General features: G+C 45.1%; 1 protein-coding gene across 1 annotated transcript in view; it reads left to right on the top strand.

Annotated features, from left to right (window-relative positions):
* LOC138295473 (xanthine dehydrogenase/oxidase-like) overlaps nt 1-23,421 on the top strand; it is a 794,335-nt gene that overhangs the window by 625,342 nt on the left and 145,572 nt on the right. The window contains exon 31 of the mRNA XM_069233806.1: nt 9,315-9,367. Coding sequence (XP_069089907.1) covers nt 9,315-9,367 — 53 coding nt within the window. The remainder of the gene's footprint in view (nt 1-9,314; nt 9,368-23,421) is intronic.

The following is a 23,421-nucleotide window of genomic DNA, read 5'->3' as shown; positions in this document are numbered from 1 at the left end:
GGGCCCTTTCCCCAGTGACACGAGCCATGTTCGGTTCCAGACACAGGTCACAGCAGCACTTGCAGTGTAGGTCCTCTCCTGTTGAAGGTCAGGTAGCAAGTGAGTCGGCGTACATCACCATTGGCCACTGTAACCCATAGGGCCCAGTGACAACCAATGAGGAGTAGCATGGCGGTACTCGACCGCCTCCCGCAACGGCGCACAACGTCAGTGGCATTACCTAATTTCCACATGTCCATCCACACAGGACAGACAGATGCCATTTCAGGGAGGGGGCAGGCCATGGCACCTAACTGCGTTACAGTACGCATAGGCACCATTTGGGCCTATCCAACGACATAATGTTACAGTGACAACATGCAATGCAGTGTAGTGTTTGGAAATGTGGAATACTGACCAGCTGCTCACCGTTTTGCCCCCTAGATTACAACCTTTGCAGATGAATAGGAGATGGACACATCTCCCCGTGTACAGACCCCTGGTGGACTTGGCAACAATGGAGGACAGGCACATTATCCTCACCTATAGACTGGACAGGGCCACAATCACAGAGTTGTGTGCCCAATTGGAGCCTGGCCTTATATCTGCTATCCATCACCCCACTGGGATCCCCCCTCTGGTGCAAGTCCTATCAGTGCTCCATTTCTTGGCAAGTGGCTCCTCCCAAGTGACAGTGGGCTTGGCAGCAGGAATGTCTCAGTCAATGTTCTCAATAGTGCTGACCAGAGTGTTGTCTGCCCTGATTAAACACATGCGCAGCTACATGGTTTTCCCCCAGGTGGAGGATTTGGCCACAGTGAAAGCTGACTTCTATGCAATGGGACATATCCCCAACATTATTGGGGCTATTCAAGATACACATATTGCATTTGTTGATGAATGTGCACATAGTGTGCCTGACGGACCAGTTCATCTCCCATGTCAATGCAAAGTATCCTGGGTCTGTGCATGATGCCTATATCCTGAGGTATAGCAGCATCCCATATGTGATGGCTCAACTCCAGAGGCACCGGGTGTGGCTAATAGGTGAGCCCATGGTTCCTACCCGGTATATGTTGGTGTATGGGTATGGTGTTGGCCATAAGGGTTAGTGTTTGGCTAACAAGTATCCCTCGATATTTGCAGGTGACTCTGGTTATCCCAACCTCTCATGACGGCTGACCTCTGTGAGGAATCCCAGGACAAGGGCAGAGGAACGTTACATTGAAGCACATGGGCGAACAAGAAAAATAATAGAGAGGACATTAGGCCTCCTGAAGGCTAGGTTTCGTTGCCTCCATCTAACAGGTGGATCCCTGTACTACTCACCCAAGAAGGTGTGCCAGATCATCGTGGCATGCTGCATGTTGCATAACCTTGCCTTGAGACGACAGGTGCCTTTTCTGCAGGAGGATGAGGCTGGAGATGGGTGTGTGGCAGTAGTGGACCTTGTGGACAGTGAAGATGAGGAGGCAGAGGATGAGGACAACAGAACAGCTATTATACTACAGTACTTCCAGTGACACACAGGTAAGACACTGTAACTTCACTTTGCATTGACAGTTTTGTATTTGACATTGTACATGGCAGACACATTCTCCCAATTCTATGGCCATTTACTGTACCCTTTGGCATCTCTATTTTCAGATATCTGTGCCCCACTCTGGCACCTGATGTGTTGACTGCAGCCTACTACAGGTCATTCCTATGTATTTATTTCTGTGCAGTTGTATTGCAGTATTTAAAGCTTGTTAAACAAATACTTTGTTCAATCAATTGACAGACTCCATACTTGTATTTTTTAAATGGTGTTTATTTAAGTGCTAAAAAGTAGAGGGGGTAGTGGAATGGGCTGGGTTGATGGTGGAGAGAAGTCCAGGATAGAGTCCAGTCTATTAGTATCACAGGTGTATTGCCCAAGGGGGCATAGGAAGTGGAGCAGTGGCAGTTCAAGGTAGACAGGGTGACAGAGTGGGACACAAGGGTGACAATCAGGAGAGTCTTATTTCCTAGCTGGGGTATTGGCAATGTTCTCTGGCTTCTGCCTGGATCGCAGGGACCGTTTGCAGGGTGGTTCTCCTTCTGCAGGCGTAGGGGTGCTGGTGGCCTGTTGGTCCTGTGGCGGGGCCTCCTGTCCACTAGTGGCAGCGGAGGTGGAGGGCTGTTCATCGATGTAGCTAGTGTCAGGGGCCCGTTGGAGTGCCACTGCCTCCCTCATGGTGTTGGCCATGTCGGCCAGCACCCCTGCAATGGTGACCAGGGTGGTGTGGATGTCCTTCAGGTCCTCCCTGATCCCCAGATACTGTCCCTCCTGCAGCCGCTGGGTCACCTGCAACTTGTCCAGTATCTGGCCCATAGTCTCCTGGAAATGGTGGTATGCTCCCAGGATGTTGATGAGTGCCTCCTGGAGAGTTGGTTCCCTGGGCCTGTCCTCCCCCTGTCGCACATCAGTCCTTCCAGCTTCCCTGTTGTCCTGTGCCTCTGTCCCCTGAACCGTGTGCCCACTGCCACTGACCCCAGGTCCCTGATCGTCCTGTGTTTGTGGGGTTACCTGGGGTCCCTGTAGTGGTGGGCACACTGCTGATTGAGGTGTCCTGGGGACAGAGTTATGGGCCCGCTGGGTGGGTACTGTGGTGGTGTTTCCTGAGGGGGGAGGCTCTGTGGTGGTATGGGACTGTGCCTGGGTAACCGACTGTCCGGAGATTCCTGGTGGGCCAGGTTGGTCATCCAGATCCAGGCGTCCAGAGCTGCTGTCATCACTGTGGGCCTCTTCTGTTGGGGGGACTGGATGTTGCTGGCACCTCCTCTCCAGTGACGTTGTGTGGGGAACCTGTGGGGATGTAAATGCGGTGTTATTGTTTCTGCGTTTGACATCTTGTGCATGGGTGTGTTGCCCTGTATGATTGTGATTGCCCTGTCAGCTTTGCCTTGTGTGAGTAGTGATTTTGTGGGCTAGGGGATTCTCTCTAGTGTGCATGCTTTAGTGATGGATGCCCATGCAGGTCTGTGAGTGATGTCCATGCATTGGTGGTGCATGTAGGGCTTGGTATTGGGATGGGTGAGTTGTGATGGTGGGGTGTATGTGAGTTTGTGGGGTGATGGGGAGTGAGGATAGGGGTGGGGGTATGTGATGGCATGCAGGTAGGGGGGTGACAGTAATAGAGATTTGACTTACCAGAGTCCAATCCTCCTCCTACTCCTGCCAGGCCCTCAGGATGCAGTATTGCCAAGACTTGCTCCTCCCATGTTGTTAGTTGTGGGGGAGGAGGTGGGGGTCCACCGCCAGTCCTCTGTACAGCTATCTGGTGTCTTGCAACCACGGAATGCACTTTCCCCCATAGGTCGTTCCACCTTTTCCTGATGTCATCCCTTGTTCTTGGGTTCTGGCACACGGCATTGACCCTGTCCACGATTCTGCGCCATAGCTCCATCTTCCTAGCAGTGGATGTCTGCTGCACCTGTGATCCGAATAGCTGTGGCTCTACCTTGATTTCTTTCACCATGACCCTTAGCTCCTCCTCTGAGAACCTGGGGTGTCTTTGTGGTGCCATGGGTGTAGTGTGTGTGGTGTGTGTGAGGGTATGTGGGGTGATGTCTTGGGGTGTGTGCTGTAAGGTGCGTGGATGGTGTATGTGTGATGGTGTTCTGTGGCTCTTGTTCTGTGGGTGCTCTTGGTGTCTCTCTCTCTCTCTCTGTTGTCAATTTATTTGAGTCGTAAAGGGTTGTAGGTAGTGTGTGTGTATGTGTGTTTTATAGTGTTGTGGGTGTGGTGTGTGTGTGTGTGTGTGTCAGGTGTGTGTCGTTTGAATTGTCCATTGTAGTGTTGTTTTGTTAGTGTGTGTGTGTATTTTGAGCACGTTGGTATGTACCCCCAATGGTTTACCGCGGTTGAATGTCCGCCGCGATAATTCATGGGTCATAATGTTGTGGGCTTATTTCTGTTGGCGTAACTGTGTGGGTTTTGCTACCGCCAGTTTATCACCGACCTTTGGGCGGGCGGACTTGTGTGTGTGGCTGTATAGTGACGGATTGATATGTGTGGGTCATAATATGGGTAGCGGTAAACCGCCGCTGCGGCGGTATGTTGGCGGCAGTCGGAATGGCAGTAAGCAGGACTTTCCGTCAATGTCTTAATGAGGGCCATAGTAATGTGTTTTATATGTCCTAACAGTGAAATATTGCTATATTCGTTTTTCACTGTTGCAAGGCCTGTCCCTCTCATAGGTTAGCATGGGGGCTACCTTTAAATATGATTAAAGTGTAGATTCTATTTGGGAGTGGATAGACATGTGGAGTTTGGGGTCTCTGAGCTCACAATTTGAAAATACATCTTTTAGTAAAGTTGATTTTAAAATTGTGTGTTTGAAAATGCCACTTTTAGAAAGTGGACATTTTCTTGCTTAAACCATTTCTGTGACTCTGCCTGTTTGAGGATTCCCTGTCTGGGTAAGTTTGACAGTTGGGCTGGTTGCACCTCACACTAGACAGTGACACAAAGGGAGCTGGGGTGTAGTCTGCATTTCCTGATGAGCCATCTGTGCTAGGAGGGAGGGGAGGAGTGGTCAGTCACACCTGAAAGGGCTGTGCCTGCCCTCACACAATGCAGTCTCCAACCCCCTGATGAGTGTCTGGGGCCTGGCCTGGGCAAGGCAGGATTTCACAATCAAGAGAGACTTTGCTTTGAAGTAGGCCTACTTCAAAGGAGAAAATGGGTATAAGAAGGGCACCCAAAACCAACACTTCTGGAAACCAAGAGGAATCTCTGCCCGGAGAAGAGCTGAAGAGCTGAGGAAGAAGACCTGCCCTGCCTGTGACTGTGGTTTGTGGAGCTGTTCTGCAGTTGCTGCCTCTGCCAGAGTAAGAGGGCAAAGACTGGACTTTGTGTGCCTTCCATCTTGTGAAGATCTCCAAGGGCTTGATTTAGAGCTTGCCTCCTGTTGTTTGAAGTCTCAGGGACAGCAAAGACTTCTCTCTGCCAGCACCTGGAGTCTCTGGAGAGACTCCTACCCTGCCAAGTGGTGCCCATCCAGTTCCTGGGACCCTGAAAGGAGAAGCTGGCGGCCTAAGAGGAAGAAATCCACGCACAGAATGCCGTGCGGGGAAAAGATCGACGTGCCGCCGGCTTCGCAGCTGAAAATCGATGCTCGCCTGCAATGCAACCTGAAGATCGATGCCGGGGGCTGGAGAAACGACGCACAGCATCGCTGACGGAGGCTGGTGAGATCGTGACCCGCGCTGCGTGGTTTTCAGATCATCGTGCGGCTGGATTTCTGACATAAGTACTGCTGTGCGTGTAAAAACAATGCAAGGCCTGCCCGGAACCGAGAGTGCTGACCGGATCGATGCATTGCTCTCCTACGGAGAGAATAAACTACGCGCCCGACCTGACAATAGGAAAAACAATCCAAGGTCTCCCTCATGAGTGAAATCGATGCATCCCAAACCCTTTTTGACGCATACTCTCCCGTGCAGGGTTATTTTTGACGCACCAAAGGTACATTTTCACGCTAAAAGTGTTAGTGTGTGTTTAGAATTACATGAAGACTCTTTTTGCATTTTTAGTGATAACTTGATTGTGTATTGTGGATTTTTATTGTTTTGGTCTTGGTTTGTTTAGATAAATAATTTCTATTTTTCTAAACCTTTGTTGTCATTTTGTAGTGTTTTCATTAAGTTACTGTGTGTGTTGGTACAAATAGTTTACACCTAGTACTCTGAAGTTAAGCCTACTGCTTGTGCCAAGCTACCAAGGGGGTAAGCAGGGGTTAACTGAGGGTGATTCTCTTTTACCCTGACTAGAGTGAGGGTCCTTGCTTGGACAGGGGGTAACCTGACTGCCAACCAAAGACCCCATTTCTTACAGTTGGCCTCCAGGTCTTGACATAAAATCTAGGACTCACACAAGGCGATGAAGGGTGTTTCTGGCATGTTACAGGCTCCCTCTGGTGTGCCTGTGGGCCCCAAGAAGCAGAGAAGCCTCCCAACTGGGTTTCTGCTGGAAGAGTCACCCTTGTGCCAGTTGGGCCCTCTGGATCCACTTAGGGCTCCTGCCCAGCTTTGTACTGGTTCCCTCCCTGACACCACAACGATACCATACCCATACCAGAACAAGATCCACCAGTGCCCACTCCATACACTCTGGATAACGATGGCCAATCCATACTGCTGTCCGATGCCAATGTGGTGCTACCTCAACCGAGGCCACACGCTTCATTATCAAAGCCACTACCTATTTACCACCCTTGTTGTTCAGACACTGTCCCTCTATCTTCTAGAAGTGCTCATGTCCTTCATGAGTTGTTCAGCTTGGACTCCAATAATAGGGACTTTGATGCTGGGGATGACATTGCCCAGCTTTATCTAGAGGACAGCGGGCACAATGACCTCCAAGATGCCAGTGTTGTAGATACTTCCCCAGACATTACTAGTTTCCCTCTAAGGCCAGCCAATGTGTACAAAGCTTCATTTGGTAAGGTTATGCAGAGGGTGACGGAGGTTCTTGATCTTCAACTTCCTACTCAGGATGTTAAAACTAATGTTCTGATGGAGGTGGCCTGTCGAGTTCTGAGCCTCTACTCCCATTCAGTGAGACTCTTACTGATACACTTTAGGTACCTGGGCCAAACCCTGCTTGAGTCTGCCTGTGCGTCGCCAGGTCACCAGACACCATCGCCCTGCTGCGGGTGACCCATCTTTCCTTACAGAGAAATCCCCTCCTGAGAGCATTGTGGTGCAGGCTGTGGGCAGTCGTTCTCGTCTACTTCCCTGATAGGGAATCGAAGATAGAGACAGTTGGGGAATAAGCAGACTTGCCCCGGAGAGCTTGGAAGACACGCAGAACCACAGCATGCTCCTTGGGCCTTTCTGCTGCTCTGGGTCAGCCACACCAGCAGTTTCACTGCCTCATTGGTTATGGTAAGAGCTTCCATACCACCAACTACCTCAGCAGGGACAACAATCTCCCAGCCTTTTCGTGGCTGTGGCTGCGATACCCCCAGAAGAGGACAAGGACGGTGTCCGACCCATTCTTCTGCTACTCCAGCTCCCACCCCTTCCAAACCTCTTTGGTGTACCCTACATGGTCATAGCCACCCTGTCGGAGGCAGGATCCAAAACTTTCTGACAGGGTGACAGACGATAACAGGACAGGTGGAATACAAATTCAGTGGTGTTATGATTTACTATTTCTGAGGACCTTTCTTGCAGCAGGAGTTCAAAGCTCTTTTGACCAAAAGAACCATAGAGATGGTAACTGCCCCCGGAATGTTCTTTGTTACATATACTTATGGACTGTGCTTTTTATTTTGTTAATCGGATTAAGTTTCTAAAAACTTTGTTTTTTTAAATACAGAGCAGCACAAAGGATGAAGGCAATACAGCTGCTGTCAGAAATGCACTATTTAGATATGACAGAAGGAATCGCTCAATTTTTACATTCTGTCAAACAGAGCTTTAAAGATGTATTACAGTAGGGTTAAGGGTGGTGGGTGGGTTGGATGGGTTTTAAGTCTATTTTAAATTTTAAAATGGTTTTATTGTTTAAACTATTTTATGGACAACTGTCCCAATAAGCTTGTTTTCTAACTACCTACCTTCTGTTCAAGACTGGATGGAACTCCTCCCCACCTTGAATGGCTGTCCCTCCATTGTTCAGAATGCCATTACTCTTGGATTCACTTTTGTCAGCCATCTCAAACTTCAGTATCATATCACAGTCCGGGCCAACAGCACGGTTCCAACTAAGGCTGCTATGGGGAATCTGGCAACTAATCCCAGAACAGGACCTTTAATTAGCAGATCTGGCATTCCCAAAGTTCACTTAGGCTGGCTCAGAGCATTCGAAGCCCACTTAGTGACCAGTTGCAAGAAATGTGACCACATCACCCTTATACATTCATTTACACCATTGTATCTAACTGACAAATTGAAAAGTTTGGTAGCCAAGCAGTGGTCAAGAAATGCTCAATCCCTTCTCCTTGACCCCCCCCCCCCACTCCCCCCCCCCCCCACCCCACCCCACACCTTTCAGCCTAACCAATCATTCTCTGGAAGCACCACAAGAATTTGTAACTCCTCTCAGACCCTTCGTTTGACCACATGCCATGATACCGTCAAAAAAGATCTCAAAGTTCTTCTGTTTAAAAGACACGTTGGTTAAGTTCCTCTTGTCCCCGCCCACACTCCAATATGTGTTTTAATTTGTCTGAGGTTATATGTCAAATATACGCTGCATAGACTGTTGGAGATTTCTGCTTATGTATAGTTTTCCTCCCATTTACACCCGATTTCTTGCTTTTCATTCCTCCCAGGCTGCAACTCTACGGTATTCTCGTTATGATTGTTATGCTTGGGTTCTATTGTAAATTGCTATGGTGCCTCCACAAAACACAAATAAATTAAACTGTCTAAAACCGCTACATTGTAAGGTAAGTATATATATAATTATTGTTCTTAATTTCACCTGTACGAGGTCTAGGAGGTATTAGTGGAATTAAGAGCAGTTATGATATATTTTACCTTACAAAGTAGTGGTAGATTGTGAATGCTGAATGCAGTGCTGTTGTCGTGATCTATCACATGACATACAGTGACCCACCCCCACCAGAACAATCTTTAGTTCACTGTTGATTGAATTTTACATGTTGTTTTCTCACCCAAGAGAGACGTATTCCTGGGGAAGGGGTGGCATGTCGCCTACCACGCAGACTTTCAAATAAAGCAGAAAGTTATAGACAAGTTGCTGTTAAAAAAACACTAGATTCCTGAAACAGATCACCCAGACATTCAAGATAAAAATTAAAGAGAGGATGCAAAGATGGAACCCAGTGGTACACCTTGGCAGAGGGCAACCAGCAGAGACAGGAGTTGTTCTGCTTTGGTTTCATTGACTTTCCTTTTCCTAAATCTGTTATATTTTCCTGAGAGCTTGTTTTTGATTCAAATTATCTTTCATGTTTAATTATAAAAAGCATCATTGAACCAGGTGAGGAGATATGCCATACTGCCTTAAAGACAGATGCTAAGAACAGAGACAGTTACATGGGTAGCGAGTTTCTGCAAATGGTGATTATAGTACATAAAACAATTTCGAAAGATTTATAATATGAAGAGAAGAAAATAGAAATTAGGGCCTAATTCACAAATCTTTTTTTCACAAATAGGTGTGAGTTTATTTGTTGAAATTCGTGATTAAATTAGTAGTAAGTTAGGAGCAAGTTACACAAACTTCCAACATACTTGTGAATTAGGCCTTTAATTATTCGTCTTTGGATTTTCTTGAGCCAACACGTATAAGTTGATAAACAAGTCTTGTTTCATATCTTATTTAATTTCAGGTGTTGGCAGCATATTTGGATCAAGTGAGTCTGTCAGCCACGGGATCTTTCAAGTAAGCAAATAACTGCATGTCATATTAAAAACTATTAATGTGCATCAATCTGATACAAAGAACTGCTGAGTATCTTGAAGAAGGAACAACTCATTTTCAGTAATGTCTCATCTGTTTTTTTCTGTGCACCACGCATCTAGTGTCTGGCTTCAAAGGAACATTTTAAGCTATGTTCAGAGAGGATGGCACTTGATAGAGCGTTCCGTACCAGTAATTTACCTGTATTTGGACGCTCTTTAGGCCGATGAATCTTTTGGCTAAGTGGGACCCTCTCCACCCTTAATCAGTCAATTTAATCAAACCAATAATCAATAACGAACATAAGCAATGCCCTGATCAACATAACACTTAACAATCAATCCAGAATACATTTCGGCGAACCCTGACCTTTCAGTCAGGAATAACCACACCAGTTTATTCAAAGTTAGTGAATTTATTTCCCTATATTAACACAGCTAGCACAATATAGATGTGTCTCAGCACCAAATGATAAACGTAAATGAACATTAATAGCTGTCCATAACGGCGAAACAGATGCAATCTATGCAGCATTTGAATAACAAGGCATTCGATAATAGCAATGCAAATCACTAAAACTATAATCTGTAATGGGCTAATTGCATACATTTAGTCAGCATAACAAGATCTCAAATTGCATCGTGCAACAAAAGGAATCCTCATCTAACCTCAAATTAGCATCGGCATGTGGGACTTCATGCAAAAACAATTTAGCAACATTAATTTAGGAAAAAACTCCTAACTAGGGCTCTTATCAAAAATCAGCAGTTGGTTACCTAAAAGGAACACAATGCAATTGTACAATTTCCTTTCATATTTACCAATTACAATCAGCATTCAAGGAAGTCTTCGTCTCACAGGTACCGTTTCTCGATCAGCATGGGACGGGGCAAAGGGGCAGGGGTGGACGGGGCAGTTGCCTCACGGTGGCAAGATAAACTACTACTTCATGCAAAGGGACAAATCAGAGTTAAAGTCTCTAGGGCAAGAATCATTTAAAGTCTCTTTCTCTCGATTAGAGAAAGCATCAAAGTCTCTCAAAATGGCGTCGCAGCAAGGTGGGCCATAATAGCTGCAAAGTCCTACAAAATGGCGGGTATCGGGCTGGTAATGGCTACTTTCCTCTCGTGCACCTGGTTTAAATAGGCAACAGTTCAAATCCAGTAGGGTCTTCCATTGGAGGGTTCATAGGTTAGCTTCAAATTGTCCAATCAAAAACGACAGTTCTCAAGCTTTTACTTAAGCATACATTATCCTTGGAGACGGGTACGCAAGTTGCAACATTTTATACCAATTAACTCATTTTCAGAGCTTCCATTGTCCGCACCTGCAGATCGACCTTGGAGCAAAGAGAAAAATGCCAAGCTGGCACGAAACTTTAAGATAAGCATGTGAACGATCTCAGTGGAAAAGTACAGCTTCAAGCAGAAATACACGTTTATTAGCACATTGGAAAAATACGAGCATCTAAATCGTGAGACCAGGCAACTAGGCCAAAGCCTCCACTAAAGTAATGCTAAGCTAAAACATTTCAAACAAGCAGATCATAGCAGACGTTTATGATTATGTCGGATTAGTGCAATTCTAATACATCACGTTATATAAAGCACGCTTATAAATGTTGGCAAACTACTCTGAGGGCACATTTTGTCCCCGTACAATCTTTATTAGTTCGGTTAAAGTCACACATGATTATTGCACACTACGTTTATGCACTAATAAATGTAAAACCTTCATTTCAGCTTCATCAATCCCTCCTCTGATGACTACTTGTCATCACACCAAATCACGCCCACAAATTTTATTCCATTAAAATTCTGTCAGTTCTCTTTTCCTTTTAATTCCCCTAGTTTTCGCTTTGTATTCTTCTGCCATTCTTTTCATCATTTTCTCTTCCTTCCTTCTTTTAATTCTTTCCATAATCATTATTATTCCCCTTTTTATTCCCCAAATTCCAAATTTGCAAATCAGTACTATTAGTATTCCCTGCATTATTTTTAGTAATATTCCATTCCAAATTCCCCCAATCCAATTTCCCACTGAAGCAAGTCCTTTTCCAACCTTCTCCCACACTCCTGGTTCTTTCAATTCCTTCAAATCTGCACTCTCCTTTGTTAGATTAGCAAGCATAGTTTTAATTTTCACACTGTTATCTGGAATATACGTGCAACAGTGTCGTGCACCAAGCATTTTGCAAACGCCGCCATCCTTTGCTAAAAGAATGTCTAAGGCAAGCCTGTTTTGAAGAGTCATAGCTCTTTCCGCTGCAAGTTCAGCATCTATCAGGATTATAGCACCTGAAAACTTTGTCAACATGTTATCCACTATAGTAGACAACTTTCTTATTTTGATGGAATTCAACACAACTCCCAATGAAGGAATCATGGCTCCAAATATATCTCCTACCACAGCAGCTGCGGTCTCTCTTTTCTGAATACGATGGGATCCAGATGTCTTTGGAATCATCGATAGGTCATCCAGTTGATAAACCTTTGGGAACACTATACCCAAATAACATCTCCCCCACCATCCTTTCGGAAGACGATAATAGGCATTATACCCACAAATGTAATATACACCTGGAATGACAGGGTCAAGTCCGTTCATCATGAATGTCCATTTGGCCTTAAAGATAAACGTATGTTTACACTCTCTCGCTCCTACAAAAATGTTATCATAATAAGATTCACCTCGATATATACAAAATTTCCCTACATGCCAAGCATCTAAAGCTATTCTCCCTTGTGTCTTTATTGCGGCAAAATCATAATTATCTACTGAAGTCCTCTTATGTAGTTCTTTTTCTAATTTCGCATTCATTTGTGCCCTTCTATCATCTGTGCGATCTAAAAAGCTTATTTCTACTGCAGAGAGCGAGCAGGTAAGGTTTTCCCTATGAGCGTGAGCCGTTTCAAAAGGTTGCATTGGCTCGAAAAATTCCCTCATTATTTTAGCATCCCAATCTTTAGCAATCTGGCTTAGCTGCGCTATTATAGGAACATATGCAAAGGTAACATCATAATTTGAGTAAAAATACTGTATGTTAGTTTGACCATAAAATCTAGACATTACTATACTACACGTAATCCCGTATGTAAGAGGCATGTGGTGATAAGTCACCCCTTCTTTTACCGATGTCGGTATCTGTGTACACACATAACAATCTTTCGCATCCATAGTCTCAACATATTCTGTTAGCAAGCGATAGAAAACGTTATACGAAAGTTCCTTCTTATCATGCAAGTGTCTCTCATCTAATTCTAGTCTTTTCAATGCGGTTAGTTCAGTGACAGTAACAGGAGCAAAAGTAGAAGCATCAATTTTCTCATTCTCACCCTTTCCATGCATTCCAAGCACTATTGCAATTATTATTAGTACACATGCAATTACCAAGCCTATACACACATATTTACAATATTTCTTTCTACTATTTTGCGTCATGATCTGTATAGAATCAGAGAGCTAGAAGCACCTATAAAGAAACTATTTAGCAATTCAGTTACAAAGCTGAACGAGCACAATGTTCACACAGTTTTCTTCAAGAGGCCAGTCATTTATCGGTTAGCAGCTTGTCTCAATTCGGCAATAACTCAGTCTTTTATCGGCTCAGCAAGTGTCTCATCCGGTTTAGCAATGTCTCAGCTGGTTGTATCACGTTAGATTGTAGCAAGCAATGTCATCTATCACCCTTTCAATCAACAGAGTCCATAAAACTTTTCTTTTCTATTGGTATCTCTTCTTCTTCGTTTTCGAGGCTAAGAGATACAAATTCGTCAGTCCAATCGTCATTGACTGCATAGGCCCATTCTGGACCGGAATATCTCCTGTTTGGTATCCTTTTCCTTTTCAATTTTGCCTCTCTTTTCGATTCTGCCTCACTGGTGCTTTCCTCTTTTGCCAAGTCTTTTCCTTCACTTGAGGATGGTACCACGACAGACACTTCCTTTCTTTTCTCCTTCACTTTTGGCCTTTCTCCGTCGTTCAAACTTTCTCTAGTTCTTTGTTTTACTGGTGATATACTTAGTCTCCTCTTTGCACCGTGTCCATTTGATGGACCTGCGATCTTTTCTGTAGAAGCTTGAACTTTTTCGTTCTGTTCTGCCTTATCCCCTCCTTCTGGGGAATCGATCACGTTCTCTTTTTCTTTTTCTGTATCGTCTGCTTCTGGGAAAGCCCTCCTCTGATCAGGCTCTCCTGCTTTTTCACCTCTTTCGAGCCCTTCGTCACTGTTACTTTCGTCAGACTCTTTATCACTCTCAGCTGCTTCAGGCTCTTTGTCACCTTCAGCTGCTTCAGGCTCTTTGCTACCCTCAGCTGCTTCAGGCTCTTTGTCACCTTCAGCTGCTTCGTCGCTGTCTGAAGTTTCTCCTTGGTCTTCCCCAAGTGAGTCGGTTGCTTCGTCCCCAGAGAATATTTCTCTCTCTCCTGTTTCTGCCTGTTCACTTTCAGTTCGTTTTTGCTCTGTCTCGCAGCTCAGCACTGTTTTATCAGGCACTGGTAGTTTCAGCGCTTCAACTTCCTCATCTGTGGGACACAACACTTTCTTTGTGTGACTGGCGTGAATCCAGTTGGGAACTCCCGCACACTTCACAGCGGTAGTTGTTGTCAGGATCACTTGGAAAGGGCCTTTCCAATGGGGTTCCAGACACGACTTTCTCACGTGCTTCTTTACCACGACCCAGTCACCTGCTTTCAGTGTGTGTCCTGGACCTTGTATCGGTGGCAAGGTGGTTGCTTCCACCTGGTGAGAGAAAGAGCGAACCACGTCAGCCAGACGTTTGCAGTAGTCTAACACCATATCATCTGTAATATTCAAAAGCGCGTTTGCGGGAACTGCAGGAAGTCTCATAGCCCTGCCCATGAGAATTTCGTGCGGAGACAATCCAGTCTTTCTATCAGGGGTGTTTCTCATTGACATTAGCACCAAGGGCAATGCGTCAGGCCATTTCAAATTTGTCGATGCACATATTTTCGCCATTCTTGATTTCAGTGTACCATTCATTTGCTCCACCAGTCCTGATGCTTCAGGGCGATAGCTACAATGCAGTTTTTGCTCAATGTTCAGCGCTGCGCAAAGTAACTTTATCACCTCGTTATTGAAGTGACTTCCCCTATCTGATTCTAAAGAGATCGGGAATCCGAAACGTGGTATTAACTCCCTCAACAATAGTTTTGCAACTGTAAGGCTGTCATTTCTACGTGTGGGGTATGCTTCAATCCAGTGACTAAAAATGCACACAATCACCAACACATACTTCAAACCTCCATGCACAGGCATCTCAATGAAATCCATCTGCATTCTACTAAATGGGCCACTGGCCCTGCCAATGTGGCTCGCGTTCACAACTGTTCCCTTTCCTGGGTTCATCTGCTGGCAAGTGACACATCGATGGCAAACTGCTTCTGCAGCTTGACGAAATCTGGGGTTAAACCAATCAGTTTTGAACAATCTTATCATGGCATCTCTCCCTAGGTGAGCTTGCCCATGATAGAACCGCGCAAGCTGTGATAAAAGACTATTTGGCAAAACAAATTTTCCCTCATTTGAAACCCATAACTCGTCTGGTCTCTTTATACATTGTGATTTAATCCAGGAATCCTTTTCATCCTCCCTGACGTTATTCTGTAATGCTTTTAGTTCATCTATTGTATCTACGACCTTCAAGGCAAATGCTTCAGCTGGTTCGAGTTCTGGTTCACTTATCGAATTCCACTCATCCCTGAGTAATATACAGTTCAAGGCACAAAATCTTGCGACTTGATCCGCATATGCATTTCCCAGAGAAACATAGTCCTGTCCTTTTGTATGAGCACTACACTTTACCACTGCAACTTCGGCTGGCATTTGAATAGCGTGTAACAATTCCCTTATTCTCTCCCCGTTTTTCACTGGGGATCCTGAAGAAGTCAGGAAACCTCTCTGTGACCATAGCTGTCCAAAGTCGTGCACAATTCCAAAACCGTACTGACTATCAGTGTAAATGGTGACTTTCATCAATGCAGACAGTTGACATGCTCTTGTAAGGGCTACAAGTTCTGCTACTTGTGCAGAATAGACTCCTTGAAGCCAGGACGCTTCTAAGACACCTGTTACAGTACATACAGCATATCCTGCTTTCAAAATCCCCATCCCATCTCTTAGACATGAACCATCAACGAAAACAATTTGGTCATTTTCATCAAGCTTAGTATCCTTAATGTCAGGTCGAGGTTTTGTGCAAAATTCAGTCACTTGAAGGCAGTCATGCTCGACGTCTTCAGCGTTCTCAACTTCAGCATTTTCACCGGGAAGCAAGGTTGCTGGATTCAACGTAGTGCACCTTTTCAGCTGCACATTCGGTGAGCCCAGAATTATCGTTTCATACCTTGTGAGTCTTGCTCCAGTCATGTGTTGCGTTCGGGAGCGGGTCAAAAGTATTTCAACTGAGTGAGGGACCATGACTGTTACCGGGTGTCCCATCACTATTCCTTCACTCTGAGTGAGGCTGATACCAACTGCTGCTACGGCGCGCAAACACCCTGGAAGTGCTGCTGCGACCGGATCCAAAGTAGCTGAAAAATACGCTACTGGTCTGTTTATGCCACCATGGGCTTGAGTCAAGACAGACAAAGAACATGCATCACGTTCATGACAAAACAATGTGAAAGGCTTTGTGTAGTCAGGCATACCTAAAGCTGGAGCCCTGCACATGCATTCTTTCAATTCAATAAAAGCATCCATCTCATCTCCTTTCAGCTCAATTTGATCCAAGGCATCCTTCTGGGTCAGCTTCAGTAACGGCTTTGCTAGAGTTGAGAAGTTGGGAATCCACTGACGACAGTAGCTTACCATTCCCAAAAACTTCCTCACCTCCCTCCTTGTCTTTGGTGGACTCATTTGAAGTACACTCGTTATCCTTTCCTTCATTATTCTCCTTGACCCTTTCTCTATCTGGTGACCCAAGTATTTCACTTTCTTCTGACAGAACTGCAATTTGGAAGGAGCCACCTTATGTCCATTCCTTCCCAAATGGTTCAACAGAGCAATGGTATCGGCTGTGCAGCCACTTTCTGTCTTTGATGCAATCAGTAAGTCATCGATGTACTGTACTAGGGTTGACTCGAATGGCAATTCTAATGCTTCCAAGTCTTTCTTTAGAATCTGATTGAATATCGACGGTGACTCAGAAAACCCTTGAGGAATTCGACACCAACTGTACACTCTGTCTAGGAATTTGAAACAAAAGAGAAATTGGCTGTCCTCATGAAGAGGCACAGAAAAGAATGCTTGTGACAAGTCGATGACTGAGAACCACTCGGCATCGCAAGGGACTTGAAACATTATCACAGCTGGATTTGGTACGACAGGGCAGCATTTGACTATGATGTCATTTATTTTCCTCAAGTCCTGCACGAGTCGGACCTTTCCACTCGGCTTTATTAGTCCCATGATTGGTGAATTACATGGACTGCTTAACACTTCTTTCAGTACTCCCTGTTTTACAAATTCGTCTTTGAGTTGGGCAACTTTCATAAGGGTGTCTTGTGCCATGTGGTATTGTGGGGTCTGGGGAAAGGTTGCATTGGGCTTTACAGTCAATTTCACTGGTTCCACTCCTTTCATCAATCCCACCTCTTTCCCTGTCATATCCCACACTTCCTTTCCAACTGTTTCCCGTAATTCAGCTGGAATATCTTCTTCAGTTATCATCGGGAAGAGACAAATCAGAGGATACTCTTCATCGACAGTTTCCATCTCATCCCCCTCTACACTGTCCTCTTCTTCCCCATCACTGCTCGTCTGAATTTTTATTCCCTCGTTCGAACACATAATCGAACAACCCAATTTGCACAATAGGTCTCTCCCTAACAGTGCTATCGGGCTTGAGTCACATACCACAAATTTGTGTAACCCTTGATAGTTACCAATGCTGACTGGTACCGGATCTGTTATTGGGTTTGTCAGGTGCCTGTTTGCTACTCCCACCACTTGAACTGTCCTTCCTGAGAGTGGCAAATTTGGTACTTCAATGCTCTTAACAGTTGAACGTGTGGCTCCTGTGTCAACCAAGAATGATACACGATGACCCATTACTCTTCCCTCTACATACGGACCCTTTTGATCAACTTCCAAGGATGCTGCAAGCACACAATCTCCTTCCTCTCCTGAACTTTCACTCTCCCATACATTGTTTATTCCACTCTCACTGTGTAATGGGAACTGTTGTACGGTGCCATTTGTATTCATTACCTGACCCGAGACCTGTGGAGGAACCATCACTTGCTGCTGACTCATTGGTGCCAAGGGTATTTGCATTTGCTGATTAGGTACCATGGGAAACTGCTGTTGCATTGGCTGCATTTGCGTCATCTGCATACGGGGCATCTGCATCTGCTGCGGCTGCATGGGCTGTAATCCCTGCAGCTGATTTATGGTCTGAAAATTTGGGTTTGGACCTCTCATTTTTGGTCCCCTCATTGTCTGAAATGCATTGACATCATTGTTTTGTTGACCAACACCTGCACCTTCCTGCACCACCATCGGGCACTCACGTTTCCAATGACCGACAATTCCGCACACGTGACACGGCATCACCTTTTTCAATGCCTGCACACCATTCGTAGTCACAACAGTGTTCAAATCCGGACCATTATTCACAAAACCTCCTCTGCCTCTGCCTCTCGCCTGTGGCTGAAACATCATATTTCCCTGCAACTGCGGCTGCGGTTGCGGTACCTGTTGTTGGAACCCTTGCAACCCTTGCAAACCTTGCAGACCTGTCTGAGCTGCTTTAAGCTGCATTATCATCACTTTCTCTTTCAACTTTTTCTGTTTCACTTCAATTTCGTCGCTACAGTATTTTGCATAATTCAACACCTCATCAATAGGTTTCGACTGCCAAGAAATCAAATGCGACTTTATCATCTGACTTATCTCTGGTCTCAGCCCTTCCACAAATCTAAACACAAAATGAAGCATGTCCTTCGCCTCTATTGTTTCCTTGCCACTGTAGTTCTTGAACGCCTTCAACAACCTCTCATAGTAACTATGAATTGACTCTTTGGCCTCTTGGGCAGTTCGATCGATCTTTTGCCAATCCACATTTTTCGCGGCAACCTTCGTCTTCAAATGCTCAATCACCTTATAGTACAAGCTCATCACCATAGGTGATGGTGCACCCGTATCCCTGTCTCTCTCTGGTTCACTTGTCGGCCAACCTACAGCTCTTTTGCAATCCTCCCACAAGTCTGCCGGAACCACAATCTCAAAGAGAGTATTCAGGTCTTCCCAGAGACATTTTGCAAGCTTCACAAACCTATCAGTCTGTTGATACCATTCAATCGGTTTCTCTCTCAGTTTGGGAAAATCATCCGTAAAAGACTGAATGTCGCTTCTGTGCCATGGTACATGTATTAATTTTCCCCCTGCTGTCTCCCTCATTGGTAACATGGTTACTGCATCACTACTCTGTGGTCTTTTCTCATTTAGCTCTGGGACACTGTCTTTCCTCTTTTCCTTTCTCTTTACCCACCTGCTCTCCCATTTGTCTAAGCACCTCCACACTTGTGCACTCTGTAGCAATTCTCTAAGGTGCGCCTTCATGCCTGCTGACCTCATGTGTTCAAAATCTGTGGTCCCAAAATCCAACCTGTAGCTCCTGCTCAAGTGTTTCATCTTGTCTATATCAACCCCGTTTTTGTCAGCTATTTCTTGCAAGCTTTTATGTACCTTGTTCACTTCTCTCGTAATCCTGGGACATAGATACCTCAGCTCTTCTTCCGAGTAGGACTCTAACCTATTCACACCCATAGTCCCTTCCACCAATTCTTGTGCTTCCATGTTCAACCTGACCCTATTCATATAATCTTCTCCCTTCCCACTGTCTGAGCTTTGTGTGGAATTCAGACTGTTGAACCAATGTGTCAGCTGTTGCGCATTCAACCCCATCAGTGTAGCATTCACATCGACTGCCATTGATGGTTGCGGCAACTTTTCAGTGTTCGATGACAGAGGTATTATCAGTGGGGGACTCGACCTCACCAGTGTCGACTGAGCACATATGGGGCTAAACTCCATCAAGGACCCAGATCCAGTTGGCTGAGCCGCTATCGGAGTTATCCCTGGAGTGTTTTCTATGCACCTCCTTTCTGTCCCACTCTGCAGCATTGATTCCTGACCGCTCACACCTAAGTTAGGCTGACTGTACAAAGGTACCGGTGGACCTACAGTAATGGGTAGTGATATCGCATCTGGGTTCTGTCCATTTCCCATGTTCTGAGACATGTTCATTCCCACACTATGGGTCATCATTGCCGGCATGCCCATCTGACTCCCCGTCATCTGAGCATGTGCGTTTCCCCCTTGCATCTGCTTTTGAGGCATCAAAAACTGGGTTGATTCAGCTTGTGCCATTGTTGGGTTGTGACCATTCTGTCCTCCCATTGCGGCTGGATCTAGAATCATTCCCGTACTATTGTCACTGCTGTAGTACCTTGGGATCTGCGGCTGATAATTTTCTGCTGGTTTCAATATGGGCACATCTGGATATATTCTCCTAACCTGCGGTATCTGCGGGGTGAACAGTAAACTCGGGTCCTTAGATCCCGATGATGCTCCTGAACTCTGAGTTTCACTATTCTGTACCGATGCCGGAGGGGCAGAACTGGTACTTGGTCCTTGTCCACTCTCTGCATAAGGTGGTGGACGGTCGTTCAGCAATTGCATGATTAACTCCTCATCCTCTAACTCCTCTTCTCTTCTCAACTTTTCCTCGTCCTCTCTATCCTTGGAACACCTCCTGTTTGTCTTACAGGTAGCTTTCTTACCTGTCTCCTCTTCTTCCTTAGTAATTGCGGGAAACAATTTTATCCCCTGCAATACATCTGACCTCCACACCTTCTGTGCATTATCCCACCTAGCGTCCGCTAGTGTCTTTTCTACCTTCCTTATCCTAGTCTCGAATTTATTTTGCTGCTGCTGTCTAGCCATTAGTTCCCAAATCGCTAGAGCCTCAAACTGTGCTGGCCTTGGAGGTACCTTCATGTCGTACATCGCGAATCTCAAATTCTCTAGGATCCTTATATTGAATGTCCCATGGACCGGGAACGCCACGCTCCCATGTTTCCCTGTCAGCTTGTGCCATTGCTTTAGCCAAAGGCACGGAGCTACCCCCTTTTCCTCCATTACAATGTAAGCTGGTGTGCCTTCGGGCGGCGTTTCCTCTCCTACGCTCGCTTTAATGTAAGACTCCCCCTTCATCGCACTCCTTAATGCTTTAAAAAATTTCATTTTTCTCGTCTTTTGTTTCACAAAATTTGTAATCAATAGGTGACTTTAATTCCCGGAATACTCTTCGCTTGCCTTTCCCCTTCTAATCGAGCCCCACGGACTGCGTCCAATCCGTGCGCGACCCTTCTCTACAACCAACCTATCCCAGCGCGGCTCCTAGTGACGTCACACTCACACACACTGCGGCTGACAAAGCCTCGCGGCTTGTCCTCCTTCACTCAGCTCCTCTCGTAACAACTTCTGGCATGTATCGCGAGCTACCAAAAAAATAATAATAAAACAGATCTGTCGGTTTACTACAGGAAGGGTAACACAATCGCTTCAGGACCTTAGGGATTTTTCACTAGCCTCGGCAGTTATTCCATCTTTCTCGGTCCCCACTTTCGCAAGCAAATCTGACCCGCAGACTGCTCTCAACTTGTCAGTGATCTATTCTAGTGCACTTAGAATTTTGTCAAAGCCCGAAGTCGAAGTTTCTTTCACTCCCTTAACACACGTACCGACTCGTTGACCACGCCCGATCAACCTACTAAACCGACCAGACCACAACATAAAACAAGTGTCTCATACACTTTTCAACATACTCCGGAGTCTCTTGACCTCGCAGGGCCCGTCTCAACAACAACAACCACGTGGACCTTTTTATGCACGAAGCGCCACATGCACATGAAGTTCGACGACTTCCCTACTCTCACACTCGGAGTCGCACCTCCGCTATTTCTATGAAGTTCGACGACTTCCCTACTTCTACACTCGGAGTCGCACCTCCGCTATTCTCTAAAAAAAAAAAAAAAATCCTCGCAACCTTTTCACACAATCTGCGGCAATAAGCTGTGCAAGCGCAAAATCCTAACTTCACTCATACCATCACTAGTACCGCCAACGCTGATCTCACACCTCCATTCTCTTCATTCGCAAGCTCCGAGATCCCGGGAAAGTCGCGGTGGACCTAGCCCATCATCATTTTCTCAATCAGTTTTATCCAAGAAAAATCTAATTCAACTTCTCGAGTGGGGTCTCAAAGGGCGTAACCGTTAATTCAACACCATGTACTTTAAGAGTACGGGGTCCCAAAAGGCGAAACCGTCCTCTGCTACCATCTACTGATAGAGCGTTCCGTACCAGTAATTTACCTGTATTTGGACGCTCTTTAGGCCGATGAATCTTTTGGCTAAGTGGGACCCTTTCCACCCTTAATCAGTCAATTTAATCAAACCAATAATCAATAACGAACATAAGCAATGCCCTGATCAACATAACACTTAACAATCAATCCAGAATACATTTCGGCGAACCCTGACCTTTCAGTCAGGAATAACCACACCAGTTTATTCAAAGTTAGTGAATTTATTTCCCTATATTAACAAAGCTAGCACAATATAGATGTGTCTCAGCACCAAATGATAAACGTAAATGAACATTGATAGCTGTCCATAACGACGAAACAGATGCAATCTATGCAGCATTTGAATAACAAGGCATTCGATAATAGCAATGCAAATCACTAAAACTATAATCTGTAATGGGCTAATTGCATACATTTAGTCAGCATAACAAGATCTCAAATTGCATCGTGCAACAAAAGGAATCCTCATCTAACCTCAAATTAGCATCGGCATGTGGGACTTCATGCAAAAACAATTTAGCAACATTAATTTAGGAAAAAACTCCTAACTAGGGCTCTTATCAAAAATCAGCAGTTGGTTACCTAAAAGGAACACAATGCAATTGTACAATTTCCTTTCATATTTACCAATTACAATCAGCATTCAAGGAAGTCTTCGTCTCACAGGTACCGTTTCTCGATCAGCATGGGACGGGGCAAAGGGGCAGGGGTGGACGGGGCAGTTGCCTCACGGCGGCAAGATAAACTACTACTTCATGCAAAGGGACAAATCAGAGTTAAAGTCTCTAGGGCAAGAATCATTTAAAGTCTCTTTCTCTCGATTAGAGAAAGCATCAAAGTCTCTCAAAATGGCGTTGCAGCAAGGTGGGCCATAATAGCTGCAAAGTCCTACAAAATGGCGGGTATCGGGCTGGTAATGGCTACTTTCCTCTCGTGCACCTGGTTTAAATAGGCAACAGTTCAAATCCAGTAGGGTCTTCCATTGGAGGGTTCATAGGTTAGCTTCAAATTGTCCAATCAAAAACGACAGTTCTCAAGCTTTTACTTAAGCATACATTATCCTTGGAGACGGGTACGCAAGTTGCAACATTTTATACCAATTAACTCATTTTCAGAGCTTCCATTGTCCGCACCTGCAGATCGACCTTGGAGCAAAGAGAAAAATGCCAAGCTGGCACGAAACTTTAAGATAAGCATGTGAACGATCTCAGTGGAAAAGTACAGCTTCAAGCAGAAATACACGTTTATTAGCACATTGGAAAAATACGAGCATCTAAATCGTGAGACCAGGCAACTAGGCCAAAGCCTCCACTAAAGTAATGCTAAGCTAAAACATTTCAAACAAGCAGATCATAGCAGACGTTTATGATTATGTCGGATTAGTGCAATTCTAATACATCACGTTATATAAAGCACGCTTATAAATGTTGGCAAACTACTCTGAGGGCACATTTTGTCCCCGTACAATCTTTATTAGTTCGGTTAAAGTCACACATGATTATTGCACACTACGTTTATGCACTAATAAATGTAAAACCTTCATTTCAGCTTCATCACACTCATTCTATTTATTACGTATTTGTCTATCATCAGTCATCATTTAAAAGCCATTTTAAACAATATACGTGATTCTTTTAGTTA

This window comes from Pleurodeles waltl, chromosome 5 (assembly GCF_031143425.1).
Source record: "Pleurodeles waltl isolate 20211129_DDA chromosome 5, aPleWal1.hap1.20221129, whole genome shotgun sequence".
Taxonomy (NCBI): Eukaryota; Metazoa; Chordata; class Amphibia; order Caudata; family Salamandridae; genus Pleurodeles; species Pleurodeles waltl.
This window is presented reverse-complemented; position numbering and strand designations above follow the sequence as displayed.